Genomic DNA, 21187 nt, shown 5'->3' with positions numbered 1-21187 from the left:
TTTCCTAGATTTGAGCGGGAGCACAAACGAAAGTATTGCTTGACAGTTAACCAATATTGAAAAAAAAAGTCACTATAACATTCTTTTGTTGATTTGAATTCACTATGCGACGTAAGTACAGGAATAATTATTAACACAAGAACAGTACATTTGCCTTCTTATATAGTATGTTTATTAATAATTTTTACATGGTTTTAACAAATTATGTTTGTATGTCAATTTTTAATATTATTACTTCATATATCTGTACATATTTATTTTTTAATAGTATTTAAAATAATCTCTGATACTAATTAATGTAGTAAATATTTAATGAAATTATTTAATGGTGTATACTTAAAGCATCACTTTGTACTTCATGACTCAATTGAGTCTGTAAATTTGATAACTTATTTTTTAAGGCAGCAATACCCATCATTACAATATTTTCTGGTTTTAATGCTCCACTGCTTTCTACATTAAAATAATATTTATTTGGTTTTGCTTCCCAATTGAAAGGTGCTTCATCTAAAAAACAAAAGATATAAAGAACATATAAATTCAAAAAAGTATTCAATAAATATAATACTTACATTGATCTTCTTCTAATTCACTATATTCTGATTTTGGCCATTCATCTGGTTTCGGAAATAAAGTGTGTCTCATAGAATTGTCTGGATCATATTCAAAACTGACACCTGCAGTCGGATTCCATTTTGCATGCTCCTTTCCAAATCCTTTCTTTGCATAAGCTCTTAATTTTAATTCTTGTCCCTTCCGTAATTTTACGATCAAAATTTCTGTTACAAAATAAATATTTTATTTTATCTCTAAGTTATTTACAAGATGAACAATATTAAATATTAACCATCAGTTTCGCCATATTCACTAGCATCATCTTCTCTATGTCTAGATGTAACAGGTAGTACTCTAGGATCACTTGATTTAAAATCAGCAGTTGTAACATGCCTTGTTTGATCTTCTGTACACTTTACATCAAGAGTAAATTCAACGCTACATTCAGGACAAAAATCCATACATTGACAATCTCTGGTATATTGTATTCTATCTACTACCTGAACCAATAATAATATTGATTTTATTTATTTTGCATAGTATGCTACTTCTAAATCAAACAAAACCAAGATATATTGAATACACACATCATCGCTTATTAAAGGTATCATTCCTATTCTGTGTGCCAAAAATTCATCGCTTAAAACTGTTGAGTTTGCTTCTAATTGTATCCAATCAATAGCCATTGTTGGTGTTTCGGCAATAAATACTCTTCTCATACTGTTTGCTACACTTTAATTCAATGAAAAAATAATTATTAAAATATATTTAAAAAACAAGATAAAAACTTCATAATAAGAACACTAAAAATAAACATTAACATACCTTAATTCTGTATCTTCTACTTGAAATTTTACATTTTCTTCTGTTAAGTCTGATATGTGCACGGATGGTTGATTTGCGTATGGCATTTTAAAGAAAATATATTTCAAAACTAATACACTTATGTAAAATATAGAATACTTTCTAAACTTATCAATAATTATTATAAGTTTATAACTTATTTTGATCTTGTAAATCTTTATAACTTTTCCAACTCAAACTTTAATCCAAAATTATTTGAAGGTTATGATTCCTAACAGTATAGCCAATCATACAAATATAATACTTATACAAATATAATACTAGATCTAGATGTAGATATTTGAACAGCACATGTCCAATATTTTAAAAAGTATAGTTTATAATAATCATATGGTAACTATGGAGATCATTTATGTGTACAACAAACATTATGTGCAAACAATATTAATTTTAAATGTTTAGTAAAATAAAATTTACATTTTTTTATGTAAATTTCTTATAATAAACAATAAAAAATAAATAAGTTCATAAAATTATATTATTATAAAATTTAATATTTAAGATTTTACTATGGAGAAATATATTATTTTGGATAAAATTGGTGAAGGTGCACAAGGATTGGTTTTAAAAGGATATCATAGATCTACTGAACAAGAAGTTGCATTAAAAAGAATACTTTTAAAAAAGGTAGAAGAAGGTATATCCGTATCAGTTATACGAGAAGTTAAAACGCTTCAACAGTTAAAACATCCTTATGTATGACAATATTCTCATCTTTATATTTTAGTTTATATTAACACTTATTATTTAAAATCATTATATGTAGATTGTTGTATTATTACAGGTCATAGAACTATTAGATACTTTTCCATTAGGTTTAGATTATATAATGGTTTTTGAGTATATGCCTACAGGATTATGGGAAATATTAAAAGATAATAATATTTCATTAACAATACCACAAATAAAAATATATATGAAAATGCTTTTAGAGGGTATAGCATATGTACATGGAAAAAATATAATACACAGGGTACATTGTTTATATTAAATATAACTTTGAAATAAATATGGTAGCTTTATAAGAAATACTTTTTCTATAGGATTTAAAACCTGCTAATTTATTGATAAATAATGAAGGTATTTTAAAAATAGCTGACTTTGGATTGGGAAGATTAATGTGGCAGGATATTTCTAAACCATATTCTCATCAAGTTGCTACAAGATGGTACAGAGCCCCTGAATTATTGTATGGAGCAAGATATTATACATCAGCTATCGATATGTGGTCTGTTGGTTGTATTTTTGGTGAAATGCTTAATAATTCACCTTTGTTTCCAGTAAGTTGATCTGTTTTATAAATTTATATAAATTTACATATAGATAAATTGCAGGGAGAAACAGATATTGAACAATTAGCAATAGTATTAAAATATTTAGGATCTCCTACTGTTGAATCATGGCCAGAATTGATTACATTACCTGATTACAATAAAATTACATTTCCATATAATAAAGGTACAACGTGGGAAAACATTATACAGGATGCTGAACCAGAAGCTATTGATTTAATTAAACAAATTCTTATATATAATTCATCAAACCGTCTGTCTGCTAAAGAAGTATATCAATTTTTATATTATTGTTTCTCTTAAAACATTAATTTATAACTATACTATCCTGTATTACTTTATATTTTAGACACTGCAACATATATATTTTTATTCTAAACCTTATCCATCTGCAGGAGATTTAATAAAGCCATCACAAGATCATCGACTTTTAGTAAAACCTAAAGAGGTTGAAGTAAGTATTCCAATAACAACTCTTTTTAAAGCTCTTCTAAATACTATATAAAAATATAGATATATTTTTAAAAGTGAATTAAGGATATATATATATATATATATATAGAATTCTATATATATATAGAAAATACAAAAATGTGGAATGCTACTTTAATAAAAATAATTTATTTATTAAACTATATATTTTTATAAAATGCAAATAGTTTTTTCACAACTTCAGGATTATAACCTGTAAGAATTGGTTTACCCACCTCATAACACGCCTTTTCATATAGCTGTAATGTTGGACTAGACCACCAGAAATTTCTAATACCTTCTATTTTATTTATATCTAGTGTATTAAGTTGAAATACTGAAAAATGAAAATTTTTTCCGTTTGATTGAATACATTGCACAATTATTGGTTCTGGTAAATGTTTAACATCGGGTCCATATTTTTGACGTGCATTAGCTGCTGCTGCAGTAAATGATTTTATCAAAGAACGTGCATGTATTTGATCTTCAATTACTGGTAGCTCAGAAAGATTTTTTACTTCTTCTGGATTGTGGCTTATAAATATGGTATGAATATTTGGCCAAGGTGATGTTGTCTCAATAGCTATTATAAATATATTGTAATTAAAATATAAATCTTTATTTAAACAAATTTAACAAAACAAAATAATTACTTACGATATAGATCTTCGTTTCTATAAATATTTATTTTTTCCAAGCTAACTGTAGGATAAAATGGATATATACTTGGAAAATCTAATTCTGTATGAGCATTTTGATCTTCTATCTTTGTTAAAGGCTTTGTTGATACAATTGTTAAATCAAATGTCAATGCAAATTGCAATAGATTTAATTCTTTTTCTAAAATTTAATAAATATTTCTTAATATTCATAAATCTTATGTACAAAAAGAAGTAAGGAATTTATATACCTAATGAAATATTTATAATTCCGTTATGAAAAATAGAACGAGTTCGTACAATCTCTGGACCACATACACATTCACAAATTTGAAGTAGTTTCTTGAATAAATTGTGCCTACAAAGATGATTAAATTCATTTATTACATATAAATTAAATGGTAGATATATTTCAAGTATATCGGTTCTTCTTTGCAATGTATGGTAAATATAGTTTCATTAAAATCATTAATTACGTTTTTCTAATATCTGTCACACCATAATCTCTAGGAAAATTCCATGCTGGTCTGTTTGGATCTTTTTTTTTTGGTAATAGCTCTTGATGTGCATCAAATATAACGGACGTATAAATTGTTCTATATATAGAAATGCATATTAAAATAAGTATATGTATATAATTTGATTATGAAATAATGATACCTTTCAACTAAACGATGTATATCATCTGAAAGATCCATCTCTTTTTCTTTAATTTGCTGTGGAAGTTCATTTTTTATATGAATGGTCTTTAATAATAGTTGTGCTTGAGATACGCCATGTTGTAAGACATTGTGATCCTTATAACTTAAACAAGCTCTATCTTTCCAATCAGGATGAGTGTTGTCAAACTTTAATTGTTTATAAATATATTCTGGTTCTATCCTTTAATTAAATAAAATATTTAACTTTTATTAATCAATATTATAAAAGAATATTTTTAAATAAATCTATGTTATATATATGGTACATACTTTACAAACTCTTTCTTTGGTTGAATTAAATCAATGGGATCTATGATTTTTATGTTCAGTGCTGATAATCTACTTTCTAGATTATTCTCCACAATTTTTCTGTCACGTTGGTCAAACCATACTTTTCTAATTAATCTACCCAAATGATATTTGCTTAATGCTTGTGTTAGTTTCATTTTGCTTTATCTGAAATAGAAATATTATGTTGTTTCTCTACAAATAAAAGAGATGTCATAAATTTATTTACAATAATCATCATTACATTAGATCAAATCATTACATTAGTATAAATAATAATATAGTTTATGACTTTATAAATTATTCATAATACAGAAAATTGATGTATGATATAAACGATAATATATCAATAAAAGTTCATACCGTAGATTATATTTATAAGTACATATAGAATATATTGTATAATTATTTATACAATTTATTTATACAATTTACATATATATCTCATGTAAGTATAGCAATCTTCAGTAGGAGATATACGTCTTTAAGTGAATATAAGGTTAAGTATTACATTTTATACCACTAATCCATAGTATCTCAACAATAGGTGCGCTAGAGTCATCATATTTGACGCCATCTTATATTGTAACTTTATACTAATCTTTGCATTAGATTTTTTAATACATAGTATTAATAATTTCAAATATAATAAATAGTGGTATTTAAAATATCGGTAAAAAATTATAATTATATGTAATGGCTGCAGTTGGAATTATTGATGATGACATTTATACAGGTTATGACGATTATCCATCCATTTATAGTACTAAAGATCTTGATCAAGATGAATTATTTCAAGAAGCTGTTAAAACTAGTTATGCGAAAAGATCGATAGTAAGTATCATCATTTTTCAATGATCTTAAGTATTTCTTTTATTAAATTATTCATTTATTGCAGCAAACTCCAAAGATTCCAGGTAGTGCAATGCGCCTTGGAACGTCAAGCGGTGTAAGCAAATACATAATTATGATAATATGAAATATTATCAGTCAAGGATAAATATATTAAATATATTGTTACATTATAATTTCAGTTCAATAGGATTGGAACTACAGTATCTTTACGACCAAATACTGGTGGACTTAGACCAATGACAGCAGTTAGAGGTGCTGGTTATACTAGTAATAGACAAATGTTTGATCCTCTTAATATGAGCAGTAATATTAGAGGACCTGCACCTCCATTAGAAAATAATAAAGAAAATACGTGAGTATTATCTATAAAGTTTGATTTTTTATGATCTATTATGTTTAGCTAAAATTTTGTTTGTTTTCTATTCAAGGCCAGAAGAAAAAATAAAAATAAGTGAAAGAAAAATTATGGAATTGATAGAAAATTCTATTGAAGCAGCTTGTAACAACAATATGCATGTTGCTTTAGAACGAGCTAGAGAAGCTTCATCAAGGGAACGTGCTCTTATAAGATTACAAGAACAGGCTGGGTTGAGTGATACCCATAATGTTGATCTGACATTTGCTGTAAGAAATTTATTTAATTTTTAAATTTATTAATTGCTTATATAAATACTCAAATATTATGTATATTTAGGTACTATTCAACTTAACAATACAATATACAAATAACGAAATGTACACAGAAGCTATAGCTACTTATCAAGCTATTACAAGAAACAGAATGTTCAGTAATAGTGGAAGATTAAAAGTAAATATGGGAAATATTTATGTTAAAATGGGACAATTACCTCAAGCAATTAAAATGTATAGAATGGCTTTTGATCAGGCACCAATAGCTCATAAGGATTTAAGGTATATAAGCTTATATATTATGATACTTATATAATCACAATCAGAAAGTCATATATTTTCATTCCTAACAAATATTTTATCTGTTAATCCTATATGTAATTCCTAGAATAAAAATAATGCATAACATTGGAATGTTATTTGTACAAATGGGTCGTTTAGAAGAAGCAGCTAATAGTTTTGAATGGGTTATGAGAGAACAACCAGAATTTACTGCTGGCTTGCATGCTGTGTTATGTCATTTTGCATTATCACATAGAGATAAAATGAAACGATCATTTTTAGAGTTGTTAGAGGTTCAGCTTAATATTGATCAAGAAGACAAATATAATACAAGTGCAGTGAGTTTATATAGAATGTGTTCACATTTAATCACTATGTGTTATCAGTAATGCTCACTCTACACTAACTATTATATACATTTTATCAAATACCGTAATTTTTCTCTGTCTTTTTATGTATCATTTTATGAAGTATTCATAAACTAATACTAAACTATTATGTGGTTTTTATGGATATGTTATTAGACTTTTTTGATAATTTTAAAATAAATTATGTTTTTATGTGTAGGACGATTTAGACTCAAACATATTATATGAAGTTTTAAAAAATGATGATTTATCCAAATTTGAGAAGGAATTAAAACTAGAAGGAGAAAAAACTATTCTTTGTGCAGCTAAACTTATAGCACCTGTGATTGAAGATACTGTTTCAACTGGATTTGCTTGGTGAATATCATATAATATAATTTGTCCATAAAGAGCTCTTCATTATTTAAATATTTATATTTTTTCCTATGTTTTTTGTTAAGGTGTGTGGATGCTATAAAATCTTCTGCTTATGGAACTGTAGCTGCAGATTTAGAAATAAATAAAGCTATGGTTTACTTACACAATAAAGAAACACAACTGGCTATTGATACTTTAAAAAATTTTCAAAATAGTGAAATTAAAGCTAACAGTGCAGCATCAACTATGCTATCATTTATTTATTACCTTGTAAGTAATTAATTACATTTACAATAACATTTTTCTAATGTATTGTGCTATTTTTATATTTTAATAATAATATAATATTATTTTTTAGCAAGGTGATTATGAACAAGCTGAAAAGTGTGCAGAAACAGCACGGAATGCAGATAGTTATAATGCTGCTGCTTATGTTAATTTAGCAGCTTGTGCAATGAAAAAAAATGAATTGGATATAGCCAAGGAGTTTCTTTTATGTGCACTAGATACAGATGCTACTCATATACAAGCACTTTATAACTTGGGTAAGTATATTATTATTTTATAATTTATTAGAAGTTTAACAATGAAATACTTATCAATATTTATATAGGTTTGGTATATAAAAAACAAAACATGTATGAAGAAGCTTTGGAATGTTTTTGGAAGTTACGTAATATTGTCAGATATGATCCACAGACATTGTATCAGATTGGACAAATATATCAGCTTATTAATGATACAGAACAAGCAGCTGAATGGTATTAAATATTACTTGTGTGTTGCATTATATTATTTACATAAATAATAATAACTTGGAATATTTTCCATAATAGGTATAACCAATTATTAGGTATAATTCCATCAGATCCAGGAGTTTTACAAAAATTAGGAGAAATGTATGACAGTTTGGGTGATAAACAACAGGCATATCAATTTTATAGTGATGTAAGTGTAATTTGTTATTTAATTATTATTATTCTTTTTATATCATTTCTTAGCAGCAATTTTAAAAATTTTAATTCCAGTCTTATAGATTTTTCCCTGCTAATTATGAAGTGATCGATTGGTTAGGATCATATTTCATATCTATGCAGGTAATATATATTTATATTATTTATTTATATAAATAATATAAATCTAATTATATAAAGATATTAATGTTATATTATTATACAAAGGTTGCAGAGAAAGCAATGTTATATTTTGAAAAAGCTGTGGAACTTGCACCCGATGAACCTAGATGGAGATTACTGGTAGCTGCTTGCTTAAGACGGACCGGACAATTTCACAAAGCTCTTTCAGAATATCAGGATATACACAAAAGATTTCCAGAGAATATTGAATGTTTAAAATTTTTGGTACGCTTATGTAGTGACATGGGTCTTAAAGAAACTCAATTATATGCAACTGAATTGAAGAAAGCAGAAAAAGCAAAGGAATTAAAAGAACGTCAAGGATCTGGTAGGCCCGGTACTACTGGTATATATATATTTCTTATGTTTCTTCTATATATTTTCAAATAGTAGAATCAATATACATCGTAAATATTATTTTAAAGGTTCGCGAAAAAGTAACAGTGATAACTCTTCTCGAGCTGGTTCTGGAATGAGCGTATTATCGGATCATAGAAGCAGTCCTATTCCAGGGAAAAAAGATAATCAAGGATCAAATAGCGGTGGAGTCATCAGATCTACTCGCATTTTTAAAGGAGACAATTCTGTAGAATTGAATTTTAATGGACAGACCAGTAAGTATTATTTTAATGAAAATTTTTTACAATTAAACTTATTACAATATTATTGTTAGATTACATATTAATGATGAATAAATGTATGCCCAAAAGGAAAAATTCGTCTAATATTACTGTTAATTAGCATAAGCCTTTTTTAGAGTAAAATTAGATTGGTTATCGATAGTTTAGTGCTGCATGGTTTTAAACGAGATGAATATCTACCATAGAGATTTATAGGCTGTGCATATGATTCCTTAATGGATTGAACAACATGATAAATGAGTTTTTAACTAGTTTGTGGATTCTATTCTTAACAGTCATAAGTTTCATATAACGTTAGATTAAGGCATAATAATGAATGTCGTAATTTTCCATAATTCAAAAAGTCAAGTGTAATATAAAATGTAATATATTTATCATATAAGATAAATGTAATAATTGTAAGATTTTATTATAGGTATTACTTATACCGACCCTATTGGACCTTTACCTACACGTCCGATGACAGCTGCTGGGAAAAGAGAGGACGATTTTGGAGAAGAAGAATTGGGACCTGATTTGTTACCTGAATAGTGCGTATAATTTATTTATTGCTCATAAAATATAATAGTAAAAGTATTTAATAAAATTTCTAGATAATTCGATATCACCCGATCGAAAATATAAGTATACGTGTTAATAATTACATATTTGTATTTCATTTTGTATATGAATATTATGTCAGAAGTAATATTATCTTTAGTTGTTAAGTAATGTAGATAATCGACGAACTACGTATATATATGTTTATATGTGGGTATTGGTGTATTGTATATATACATATTACAAAGGATCAAATTTGAAAATGAATTATACTTATTAATTATCATTTCAATATGAAAAATATGCATGTGAAAGATACATAGAAAATAATCCTTTCTACAAGTAATACGTCTTGCAGGAAGGGCCACTTACCTCGTGTACATTATAGATCTACGAGGGTCGGCACAATTGTAACGATCTAAATTTAAACACGCCAGCCGACGTTTTCATCAAACTCCATTCAGCCGACGTAGATTGAGTAACGGATATTAACATTATTATCTTCTATGCATGTGTGCATCTATCTGCTATATAGAATGTCGGCATTTTAAATGTGTACATATAATCGACATCAAATTGTTTGCTATCAAATAGAAATTCTAACAATAACAAATTGTGATCGGTATAAAATTAAAGTATAATCGATTTTATATTTTTAATAAATGTTCTAATTTATATTATTCACATAGAAGTACGATATATCTTAGATTCAAGACAGAGAGAAATTTGTATTTAAAGTATACATATACTATCAGTTATTGAAACAATTACAGTAAAGAAAAATAAAAAATATTTCCAATATTTTCCATTCCATCGTTCCTACGATTCGTTTTATTTTTAATATGCCATTTATAAAATTAACAAATTACTTATGCATATTAAAAAAAAAAAACAATACTTGGAAAAAAAGAAAAAAAAAAGAAATATTTAACTATAAATATCTGAAATATATTTTAAATTTCCCGCCACATAAGTATCCATCTTGGATCGTACGTGTACGTAATTGTACGTACACGTGCACGCACATATATACAGCGTGCGAACATAACTAAGTTCTATTTCTCGCGCATCGTGTAACTACACGCGAAATACCGGGTACGAAATGCACAAGTGCAAGTAGCGGTAAACTTCATGGGTTGTTCAGCGAGCGCTATGATTGGTTAGTGATAATAAAGGAGTAGGGGAAAGCGATTGTCAGTTCTGTAGCGCATATACATTTTGTAGCATTGCACTTGTGTGAGCGTACGTACGCACCCGGCTGTTCAAAAGTTCCGTTCATACGTTTAAACAATCATAATTTTGTAGTAAACAGATCGTGCATACATTGCATTGTAAGTTTCACAAGGAGACTCGCTTATAGTGTGCGTGTTGTGTGTGCATATGTATCAGAGAGAAAGAGAAAGAGAGAGAGAGAGAGAGAGAGAGAGAGAGAGAAAAGAGAGAAAGAGAGAAAGAGAAAAAAAAGAGAAAAAGAGAAAAAAATAGAATCAACATCGAACTTTTAAAGGGTGAGACTCGATTAAATCGTTTCTTTCGATATTTCGATGTTTTTCAAATCAATGAATGATACATCTTAAACCGTAGCGCGAAAATTCTTCGATGATTATTCTTTTTTATGTATGACTTTGCGTAACAAAGTTAAATATATGTCTATATTTGGTCATTTTAATTAACTCTAGAAAATTAAATGTATTGAAAATTGATAAAGTTATTATATATTATTTATTATTCAACGGTCATATACATTTTTTTAATTTAATGATGTTAAGATTAATTATTAAGGAAATTAAATATAAAAATTTAATTAAATGCTTTGACACTAAAATTAAAAAGAAAATTCTAAAAGAGAAATTATTCATTTTGCCGGCTCATTTATGAGTTAATACATGTTAATTATAATGTTGAGATACTTGTAAAGTTTTAAATAGAATTTAAAAATTCCCGCGCAGCAGTATTAGAAACATTTTTTTTTAAGCCTATTATGAATTAATTGATTATGTCTGTACGAAAATAAAGAAAGATATATATTATCTTTCATACTGTCACTTTTGTTTCATTTAAAAAAGAAGATAAAAGTAGAGAACTATTTGTCTTATCCTATGTTACGCTTCAAATTGTACTTGGCATCGTCGATTTATATTATTAATTGGGAATCATGGAGTATATTATCTTCATTGAAGGAACGTTGAACTGTAACTTTTAAATCTACAAAAATGAATGATTTTATTGTCTTATAACCACAACAAGATTTAATATGATATTGATTATCACATGAGAGTGTTTTCAACTTCAAAATGACAAAGTAAAGCAGATAATTAAAGATTAATCTAAAATATGAAGAACTCATTCATTAATCGTGTTACGTTGTGTGTATACGATTACACCTTCTTATAATAATTATTGATAAAGGTACCAAGAAATCCGTAAAAGAATTTCTATCGGAAATTAAAATCGATGTTATTTCTGTTCTTTACAAATAACACAGTTTAGATGTGCTTACTTTATGAAGGGAAATCCATGTATGGCCTTGAAAAGTTTTTTTAGCGTACATGATCGTGGCACACTTGATATTACAAAATATTAAATAATTCAAAGAGTCGTTTTTCAAGTGATTTTACGATGATTACAATTGTCAAATTATCATATATATATCTATCAGATTGGCTATGTTACTTTCATTCATTTATCTTTTCTATTCTAATAATGTTAAGCATTTTCCCGCCAAATTTATCGTTATTTTTTTTCTAAGAAGAAACAAAAACTGTATCCTTCGAGCTTGCTTTGTCTGCAATTATCGAGAAAGAAAATAAACGAGAAACTATAAATCTAAAATCATTTCGGTTTTTTTCGGTCTATCACTCTGACATGTACCGTTTAGTAAACGCCACATAGTATGTAATAGTAATTTCCTTGCACTTAGTTAAAAATATTTATGAACCCGGAAGAATCTTTTGTTTAGAATTAGATTAGAGATATAAATCAAAGATAACGTATATATTTGTTGATCGTGGAATTTGATTTATTAATTAATGTAGTAAAATAATTAAATACGATGTAAATCATTGCTTAGCATGTTGAAGATTGATGTACTTATATATTATGTATTTTAAGGATTGGGAAAATATAGTTATCTTATCATGGATAAATCGATTTTGTACATGAAAGAAGATGATTAAAATCTTTACTAATTTAATTTTATCGTGTTATTGAATTCTTTATCGTTCAATTTCATGATACTAAATTAGTTTTGTTTTATTTATAATCGTCATAGTTGAGTAGAAAAAAATAAAGGAAAATAGAAATAAAAATAGTTAAGGGGAATAGAAAAATAGAAATAGAATGGAATGTAGCAAGTAGATATTCGGGTGGAAAGAATTCTTTAGCGAATGATTTCGATCGTGTTCGCTATGTTCACATTGCTTTTTAGTTCTCTTTTTTTTCTTATATAATTAATCTCAAAAATCTTAATAATTTCCGTATAAATTAGTCATGATAATAGATACAATACAATACGATCATTCCCTTTAATAATTCGTTCGTATCAGATTTATGAAGGACCTTGATAAGTAATAGTCTCGTAATACTCGGAAGCTTCGTTAGTTACGATGGATAAATCAGGCTATTATACGTTTCAAAAAAGTACAATAAACGTATATCTCGAGTTAATAACTGTGAAGAATGTTCGAACGTTTTTTTTTTATTTTTATTGTTCAAAGTTAAAAATCAATGAAATTTTTTAACATCAATGTCTCGATAATGTTATCGATTAATTTTACTTTTTAAATATATTTGTTCGAATAGATTTATGGACAGTTCTTTCGTTCAAAGTAAACTTTAATAGCGTCACGTGCTAATTACTGAATTAATTATTATTCCCAATGACGATTAATTATTCCCATTTAATTCGATGGATCGATTGATATTTGAAAATACTTCATACTAATTCTATTTACAAAAAAAAAAAAAAAGAAATTTGGTAAATAAGAAAAAACACAAGAAAAGAATGATACCATTGTTTTATCCATGTCTTATTGTTAGGCGAATTGTCTTGTAGATAGGATCGAAAAAAATATAATTGTCGCTAGTCGTAATAACGCTTCATGTTGTAATTTACGATCTATCGGATCGGATGTCTTCCTCGTCGACATGATGGCACAACATCTTAGTGATATATCTTCTATGTGGTTACGTCACACTCTTTAATCTGACGTTTGCGTGCGAAGCGTGACAAAAGAGCGGTGATCGGATATGATCGTGAATTTGTGATCGAAGAACGAGTTTGAAATTCAAGTGAACATAAAGAATGGGAAAAATATAATCGGCGGCTCTGAGCCATTGAAGTTCAATAACACGTGGGAGACCTGCGATAGCAGAACGATCACGCGACTACGTATGAATTGCAGCAGCGTTAGAACTCGATAAATTTTGAATTCGTATGAGTTTAAAAAAACATTTAAAAAAGTATTCGCGCTTCGCCTAATCTAATACTTAGGTAAGGTCATCTTTATTGTATGTCTTAAGTACACGTTGGGCTTACATTAGGAAACAAATACTGACAATAACGACGAGTACGCGCATTGTACTCAAGATTACGATCATCACGCCAGGTCAACTGGCTGAATTATGTCGGTTAACGCTTTGCACCTTCCAATTGATTTTAATGAAGGCTCGTTAGTTGCTGTGTGCCTTTCAAGAACGTCCTGCTGACTTTTCGTGGTTTCTACCGATTCGATTGCGTCTTGAAAATTCTCATTGTCTTACTCGTTTTGCATTTTTAAATTATTTCGATATATATATATATATATATATATATATATATATACATACACGTATATATACATACAACTAGTATCTACTTATGTGTTGTACGATGAATGAAATGAATCAGCTGTCAAAACAGGGAAATAATAAAAAGAATGAAGGGACACATTGCGAAACCGGCAAATGAGTTAACTAGTTGAATCGCGTCGTTTGTCGTTCGACATCATTGTTATTAATTAATATAACGAATATATACTCATATGCTGACAAATATGTTACGTTCGAAAGTATGTAGCAAGATTTATTTTCTTTCACGAATAATAATTTTTACATCTATAACAATATCACGCGTAAAAGATACGCGCATAAACTTATCATTAAAAAATGAACATCCCATTAATTATCAGTTATTCGAAGAAAATCTATCGTTAATATAATAAATCGATTTGTTTGTCGTTGTTGATAAAATGCTTTATGAACTTTCAGTTCGGTCAGACAAGTTAGAACAGTTGAAGTTTTCGCAAGCGAGAGCTCTAACGTTAGTCACAATTTTGCATTTGTCGCATAGCATATGTAAATTACCGACGGTATCAATGTAGGCAAGTGCGAGCATGTTTATAGATAAATCTACATTCATATATTCGTAAGTTGTACATGTAATACTATTTATGCTTATTCTTCAATGGAGTAAACGATATTTATGCAAAATTTCATTAATCTTTACGACAATTTCGTTCATATTTATGATATATATGAAAAGAGAGATCTCGTAAAGTATGAAGAACGTGTATATATTATACATTATAGTTTCGATCAAAAAGTATTTCTTCTGTCTATCGTGATATATTAAAAAACATACATATTTTCTCATTAGAGACAATTTATATTATTAAAATATACTATTAAAAGCCTCGTATAGTATTTTTTTCTTTTTTTCTTCTTAGTATTTTAAATATTTACCTGATAGTCATTAAATAGTCACGTCAACAATAATTCATCCAATATTTTTTATTCGTCTTTAGGAATATTTTAAAACTGGCATTTTTTTTATAGATATGTTTTCGATATGTTTTCTACTAGAATATCATCGTTTTAACTTTGATTACGAATAGAATTATAGATCAAATGAGTGTATTTGATAAAACCATACTAAATAGCTTTTCTAATTATTATAATAAGTTTTTATTGTGCTTTATTGATACACTTTTAAAAAATTCTTTTTTATTATTTTACTGACAAGGTCTCGAATCGTCCCAAACATTCTCTCTCTCTCTCTCTCTCTCTCTCTCTCTCTCTCTCTCTCTCTCTTTCTCTCCAGAACGATCAACGTTTAAGGTGAATTTTTAAGATCTTCGCTCGTTCCCGTCGCTAGTCAGTTGTAGCTTATTTGTTTTCACAAGACATAGTGATCTATCTCTTGAAAAAACATCTCTGAACATTCCAGACTGAGAAAACTAAAGAGATATCAAAATTTACGAGGTCATTATGTCATGTTATCGGAACGTATAAAATTCCCTGGACTTTCGACTTTTTGCCAATTATTTTATCATATATTCTTATAACGAACATGCACATGTGTTGAGAAAAAATCCTTTATCAGTATCAATTGATAGACAGTACAACTACGATAATTCATCCTCCATATATTCTACATATATATCATATTCTTCGGAAAGAATCGATCAGTCACATAGTGAATCTTGAATCGTGAACGTTGAAATTGATTCATCTAACACACTTACGTACATTACTATTACAGATAATCTCAGTTGTTAAAAGAAATGGTTGTACCGGCGGAACACGCGCTCCATGAAGCCATTCAGGTTTCGCCACTTGAATTATCAAACGATGTTAGAAGACAAAAAGTAAGTAGATTCGATGTAACATATTTATTTACATTAAACTAATCTTGATAATCTTGAATCGTAATCTTTTTTACATGGAAAAACGATGATATTAATGAAAAGTTATAATGATAAATGAGTTTCAACAAATCTTTATTATTATTATTATTATTATTATCATTATTATTATTATTATTATTATTATTATTATTATTATTGTTGTTGTTGTTATTGGTGTTGTTGTTGTTGTTGTTATTGTTATTATTGCGTGAAGTTTAGTTATGTATCGTGAAATAAGTATCATGTCAAGTAGATTCAAAACGAAGTTGGCATACGACGTTCATCGAAAAATTAAACGATCGAAGTTCTTAACCTTCCGACCTTGTTAAGAGTTTGCTGACTCGAACCGATCGTACGCGTATACTTTCTCTTTTAGATGATAGTAAACGATGTTAATTCGACGTCAATTGGGGTATAAATTACTTTATTTTCAATTCTTTGGATAGGTCTATTAATGATCATAATGTCGAGCTTTTAAAAATCGGGGATAATAAAGTGATAAATACCTTTTCTCGTAATTGGGTACGCACAAAGTGAAAAATTATACTCCTTACATAAAATATTTAATCAGTTTATTTAATTAAGCAATACTATTTTTATATAAGCGCTAACAAAAAATACAAGTTCAAACAGTTTATCTTATATAATTTTGATTGCGATATTTATCATTCTTTAGTAATGATTATGGTGCTCTTTTATTTGATGACGTTATAAAAAGGCAAGCTTAAAGCAGTTTAAATTGGATTTTAAATCATTATTGTTGTTTGTAGGAGTAAGGACTTTCTTATCTTACTCTCGGCAAGTCATAGGGTTATCATAATAAAATACTCAACTTCGTAGTTTTTTTAATATTCGTACAATTCATATTGAAAAAGATAACACAAATTGCGCTTGACACCTAATATAAAATAAAGTAAAGAAAAACAAAAATTTAACATACGAGGAATTATGAATTATCTTTATCAATGATGTTTGAATAATTTTTGTTATTATTTTTATTTTTTTTGTTTTTTAATCATTATCTTAAACCTTCCTAATTATGTGGATATTATCAGAGAACAATGTAAAAATTACGATCGTTGTATTATTTACTGGTAAACAATAAACGTTAAGTCGATATTTCTTTCTTTTTTTCGGATAAAAATTTTATTTTTTAATTCTTTTATATCAAAATGTTGATGCGGTATAACTGGTTTACCTTCACGCAAGTGAAACAGTAATATCATGGAATCGTATAACAACTGTTTTCTATCTTATGCGGTTTATGTACCTTTACGATACATAAATAGAGAATGAAACGATAGTTATCGAGGATAATCTCAATATTATTGTGACTTTTTATATTATAATATTACTGATCTAGTTTCTTTAACGATAGACTAGACTAAACGAACATTTTACACGAGCTTACGGTTACCTCCGGTTGACCCATTAGAATCCCATTAGATAGTATGTAATGCGTAACAAAGTAAACAAAAGCATCCTCAACAGGAATGCGAACGCATCGTAGCGTTATCACGATGTACAGTAGATTTGCAAATGTCTCGGAAGATTTATAGAACGCGGAAAATTTTCTGAGAGAGTCCTTCGCAAAACGATTCTTTACATTGATTTTAACGAAAAGTGGATAACAGTGAGACTTAATAAGCTCATGCGAGAGAAAGAAAGAAAGAGAGAGAGAGAGAGAGAGAGAGAGAGAGAGAGAGAGAGAGAGAGAGAGAGAGAGAGAGAGAGAGAGAGAGAGAGAGAGTGAGAGAGAGAGAGAGTGAGAGAGAGAATACCATTGCTAGAAATCTATCAATTTCTAAATGCTTTATTTTCGATTGATATCTCTCTTGCTTGTTCGAACTTTAAAGAAATATTTCTTTCTAGATCGAAAACCGGTTAGCACGGATGCGTTTATCTGCAACGACTGTTAGAAAAATTCAGGATGTATTCGTCTCGGAGATGAACAAAGGTATCCATCAAGAACCATCATCTTTACAAATGGAGAACACATATGTACCAGAACTCGTAGATGGAACAGGTACTTGTTAAAGTATCTTCTTTTACATTTCATTAGTCTAACTGATTTGCATTTTATTTGTTACGTTGTAAGATTGATAAATTGATATATGTAATATTATTTTCAGAGGAGGGACGTTTTTTAGCATTAGATCTTGGCGGGACTAATTTTCGAATTCTCTTATTGGAATTGAAGAATGGTAGAATTGTGAGGGAGGATGTGAAGAATTATCACATCGGATCTGAATTAAGGATTGGCACGGGCTTTCCTTTGTTCGATTATTTAGCTGAGTGCGTTAGTGATTTTGTAATTAACCAAAGTCTTCAGGATGTTGAGATTCCTTTAGGTAAATTGAAATCAGTTGTTGATCAATTGCCCGTTGTTGATTTCGTAAAAGATTTCCATTGATATGCCTATATTAATAGTTGTAGTTAAAGTTTTTTTATTTTTATATATAGCATGTAATTTGTAATAATTTATTCGCATAATAATGAATATTAATAGCGCATTTCATATTCTAATTTATCTCATTAAATATTCGTTTTTGATTTAGGATTTACATTTTCGTTTCCAATGGTTCAACATTCACTCGATGTTGGAATTTTGGTGACATGGACAAAGAGTTTCAATTGCCCAGACGTTGTCAATAAGGACGCAGTTCAGTTACTCCGAGATGCTCTTGCTCGTCGAGGTGATACTAAAGTAAAAGTCATAGCAGTGTTGAATGATACAACAGGAACTCTCATACAAGGAGCCACATTGGATCCCGATACAGCTATTGGGCTTATTTTGGGTACTGGTAGCAATGCTTGCTATCTTGAACGAGCTGACAGGGTCGAACATTGGGAACCAGAGAGACATGGGGAAAGAGAGGCTAGTATTTGCTAATAAACATATGTTACATTTAACATAAACTTTTTTCTAATGATAGAATTGTTTTACTTATATTGAATTATTTGTTTAACTTAGTTTTTAGAAAGTTGTCTTTACAACACAATTGATTAACCGATTTGATTTCCGTTTTTCAGGTTGTAATAGATATCGAATGGGGTGCCTTTGGGGACAATGGTGTTTTAGACTTTATTAAAACGGAATTCGATCGCGAAAATGACGCAAATTCGCTTCTCGTAAATTCATTTACGTAAGACTAATTTTCTTATACAATCATTTGATATCTAATAATATATAAATATGTTAAGTGTTTATGTAAGGCTAAAAGGAGATTTTAAATTTCCTAGATTTGAAAAATATATCAGTGGAAAGTATCTGGGTGAAATAGTGCGTCTTGTACTCGTCAAATTAACGAAAGAAGGGCTTTTATTCCTAGATAAAGATCCAGGGCATTCTTTTTTCACACCAGGAACGGTTACCTCAGATTTAGTATCTTTTATTGAGCAGTGAGTATTGAAAACAATATTCTCGTTGTAATATAATTGAACAATTCTACTTATTTGAATTATTCGATGTGTAGAGACACCGTAGACGGCAGTACCCATAATACAAAGGAGGTTCTAGCAAAATATGATATCGTTCCAACCGACGATGACATAAACATTGTACAATATGTGTGCGAAGTTGTTTCGAATCGTGCAGCTCTTCTCGTTTCTATATGTAAGCTGATAAATCTAATATTTGTTAATAAAGATCAAAGAACAAATTTTTAAATGTTGGGCTCTTTTGTAGGTCTCGCGGCATTGTTGGAACGAATCAATAAGAAGAATGTGACGATCGCGGTCGATGGTTCTTTGTATAAACATCATCCTCGATTTGAAACCTGGATGAAGCAATATATAACTTTGCTTGCCCCTGGTCGTAAGGTGTGTGACTGATCGATTCTTTAAATCTTTTCATTTATTTTACATTTTTCTTTCGTTTACTTTCAAATCTTTCTTTTTTCTTAGTTCAAATTGATTCACGTCGAGGATGGAAGTGGAAAGGGTGCAGCGCTTATCGCTGCGATTGCGCAGAGGATTCAAAAAAGATTAACATAATTATTATTGACGGAGAAGTGATTTCACATATGTAATAATCTATCAGTAGTACAAGCATTCCATGGCAGGATAATTTCCTGGTTGTGTTATAAAAAAGGGTAATAGTCAAAATGATATAATGTTAATTATATTTTCATCAAAGTTATTGCATTTCTCATTGTCAATCTCGTTGAATCATCTTTAGGATTTTCGTTAAAAACCATTGTTTTTCCGTAAATCTTTAGAAAGTATAGTCGGCAATTTCAACTCAAACGAAATTATAAATATATATATATATATATATATATATATATATTATTTATATTATATATATATACATATATATATAATACACACACATACACACACAGGAGTTTTAGTCTCTTTTGTAAATACTATTTTCCATAATTAAAAGTTTAAGGGGATTCCCTTTTTTGCAAAGAAAAGTCTTATTCTACTATAATAAGATAATAGAAATCGATCAAACGTTTGTAAATTAAATATAGATCGTTGTAGCACATAATTCCGTGCTAAATATATAGGTAGGAAAGAGGATAAATAACATAATAATTACTCAATTGAATAAATCTAGGAATAAATTGAATTCATGTGCAATTAAAAGTTTCCTCGAAATTTATGTTATGGTAGGATCACAAATACATAGAAATTCTGACACTCGAAACAGATAGAGAAAAGAATATAAAAAGGTAAACGAAAATCCGTTGTTAAATCTTTTGAAAAAAATGAAGAAAAGGAAAGTAGGCGAATGTTTATAAATCAATTGTTATGAGTATCTTGTGGTTGTATACACCATGTAATTGTATACGATTGTTAAAATAAAAATTGAAAAAAGAAAGAAATAAATAAAAGATATCTTTTCTCAGCGGAGTTGATAAAAATGTCTTAAA

At 28.4% G+C, this 21187-nt stretch overlaps 5 protein-coding genes across 15 annotated transcripts; 3 read left to right on the top strand and 2 right to left on the bottom strand.

Moving 5' to 3' along the window:
- Positions 1-185: 185 nt before the first annotated feature.
- Positions 186-1612, bottom strand: LOC124426544 (DNA-directed RNA polymerase II subunit RPB3). The gene is made up of 5 exons (XM_046968347.1): positions 1381-1612; positions 1143-1287; positions 848-1055; positions 573-779; positions 186-507 (listed from the first exon to the last, which is right to left on the bottom strand). The coding sequence occupies exons 1-5, from the start codon at positions 1464-1466 to the stop codon at positions 323-325; spliced, it is 831 nt and encodes a 276-aa protein (XP_046824303.1). The 5' UTR covers positions 1467-1612; the 3' UTR covers positions 186-322.
- A 56-nt stretch (positions 1613-1668) lies between these two features.
- Positions 1669-3325, top strand: LOC124426543 (cyclin-dependent kinase 20-like). 3 transcript variants are annotated; one of them, XM_046968345.1, is made up of 6 exons: positions 1669-1752; positions 1922-2115; positions 2204-2392; positions 2463-2699; positions 2754-2981; positions 3061-3325. In XM_046968345.1, exons 2-6 carry the CDS (start codon positions 1930-1932, stop codon positions 3214-3216), a joined length of 996 nt encoding a protein of 331 aa, XP_046824301.1. In that variant the 5' UTR covers positions 1669-1752; positions 1922-1929; the 3' UTR covers positions 3217-3325. The 3 variants fall into 3 exon arrangements, with proteins under 3 accessions (XP_046824301.1, XP_046824302.1, XP_046824300.1); XM_046968346.1 differs by having other exon boundaries at positions 1734-1815; XM_046968344.1 differs by lacking the exon at positions 1669-1752 and having other exon boundaries at positions 1818-2115.
- Positions 3311-5335, bottom strand: LOC124426542 (39S ribosomal protein L37, mitochondrial). 2 transcript variants are annotated; one of them, XM_046968342.1, is made up of 7 exons: positions 5194-5335; positions 4813-4998; positions 4502-4723; positions 4318-4437; positions 4093-4199; positions 3840-4022; positions 3311-3765 (listed from the first exon to the last, which is right to left on the bottom strand). In XM_046968342.1, exons 2-7 carry the CDS (start codon positions 4986-4988, stop codon positions 3344-3346), a joined length of 1230 nt encoding a protein of 409 aa, XP_046824298.1. In that variant the 5' UTR covers positions 4989-4998; positions 5194-5335; the 3' UTR covers positions 3311-3343. The 2 variants fall into 2 exon arrangements, with proteins under 2 accessions (XP_046824298.1, XP_046824299.1); XM_046968343.1 differs by having other exon boundaries at positions 4813-5025; positions 5194-5334.
- A 189-nt stretch (positions 5336-5524) lies between these two features.
- On the top strand, positions 5525-9968 carry LOC124426540 (intraflagellar transport protein 88 homolog). Of its 2 annotated transcripts, none has more exons than XM_046968333.1 (15): positions 5525-5664; positions 5729-5779; positions 5865-6037; positions 6114-6309; positions 6380-6597; positions 6704-6935; positions 7165-7322; positions 7406-7592; positions 7681-7867; positions 7936-8083; positions 8159-8270; positions 8351-8419; positions 8504-8795; positions 8884-9072; positions 9515-9968. In XM_046968333.1, exons 1-15 carry the CDS (start codon positions 5527-5529, stop codon positions 9628-9630), a joined length of 2466 nt encoding a protein of 821 aa, XP_046824289.1. In that variant the 5' UTR covers positions 5525-5526; the 3' UTR covers positions 9631-9968. The 2 variants fall into 2 exon arrangements, with proteins under 2 accessions (XP_046824289.1, XP_046824288.1); XM_046968332.1 differs by having other exon boundaries at positions 8504-8804; positions 9515-9966.
- Positions 9969-10779: 811 nt separating this feature from the next.
- Positions 10780-21143, top strand: LOC124426541 (hexokinase-1-like). 7 transcript variants are annotated; one of them, XM_046968338.1, is made up of 10 exons: positions 10780-10798; positions 16160-16265; positions 18177-18330; positions 18437-18655; positions 18863-19182; positions 19338-19450; positions 19548-19706; positions 19781-19920; positions 19993-20126; positions 20211-21143. In XM_046968338.1, exons 2-10 carry the CDS (start codon positions 16182-16184, stop codon positions 20298-20300), a joined length of 1413 nt encoding a protein of 470 aa, XP_046824294.1. In that variant the 5' UTR covers positions 10780-10798; positions 16160-16181; the 3' UTR covers positions 20301-21143. The 7 variants fall into 7 exon arrangements, with proteins under 7 accessions (XP_046824294.1, XP_046824290.1, XP_046824297.1 ...); XM_046968334.1 differs by lacking the exon at positions 10780-10798 and adding an exon at positions 10818-10970; XM_046968337.1 differs by lacking the exon at positions 10780-10798 and adding an exon at positions 11004-11147.
- Positions 21144-21187: the final 44 nt, after the last annotated feature.

This window comes from Vespa crabro, chromosome 9, assembly GCF_910589235.1.
Source record: "Vespa crabro chromosome 9, iyVesCrab1.2, whole genome shotgun sequence".
Classification (NCBI taxonomy): domain Eukaryota; kingdom Metazoa; phylum Arthropoda; class Insecta; order Hymenoptera; family Vespidae; genus Vespa; species Vespa crabro.
Note: the sequence above shows the minus strand (reverse complement) of the source record. Positions and strands in the feature narration are given on the sequence as shown.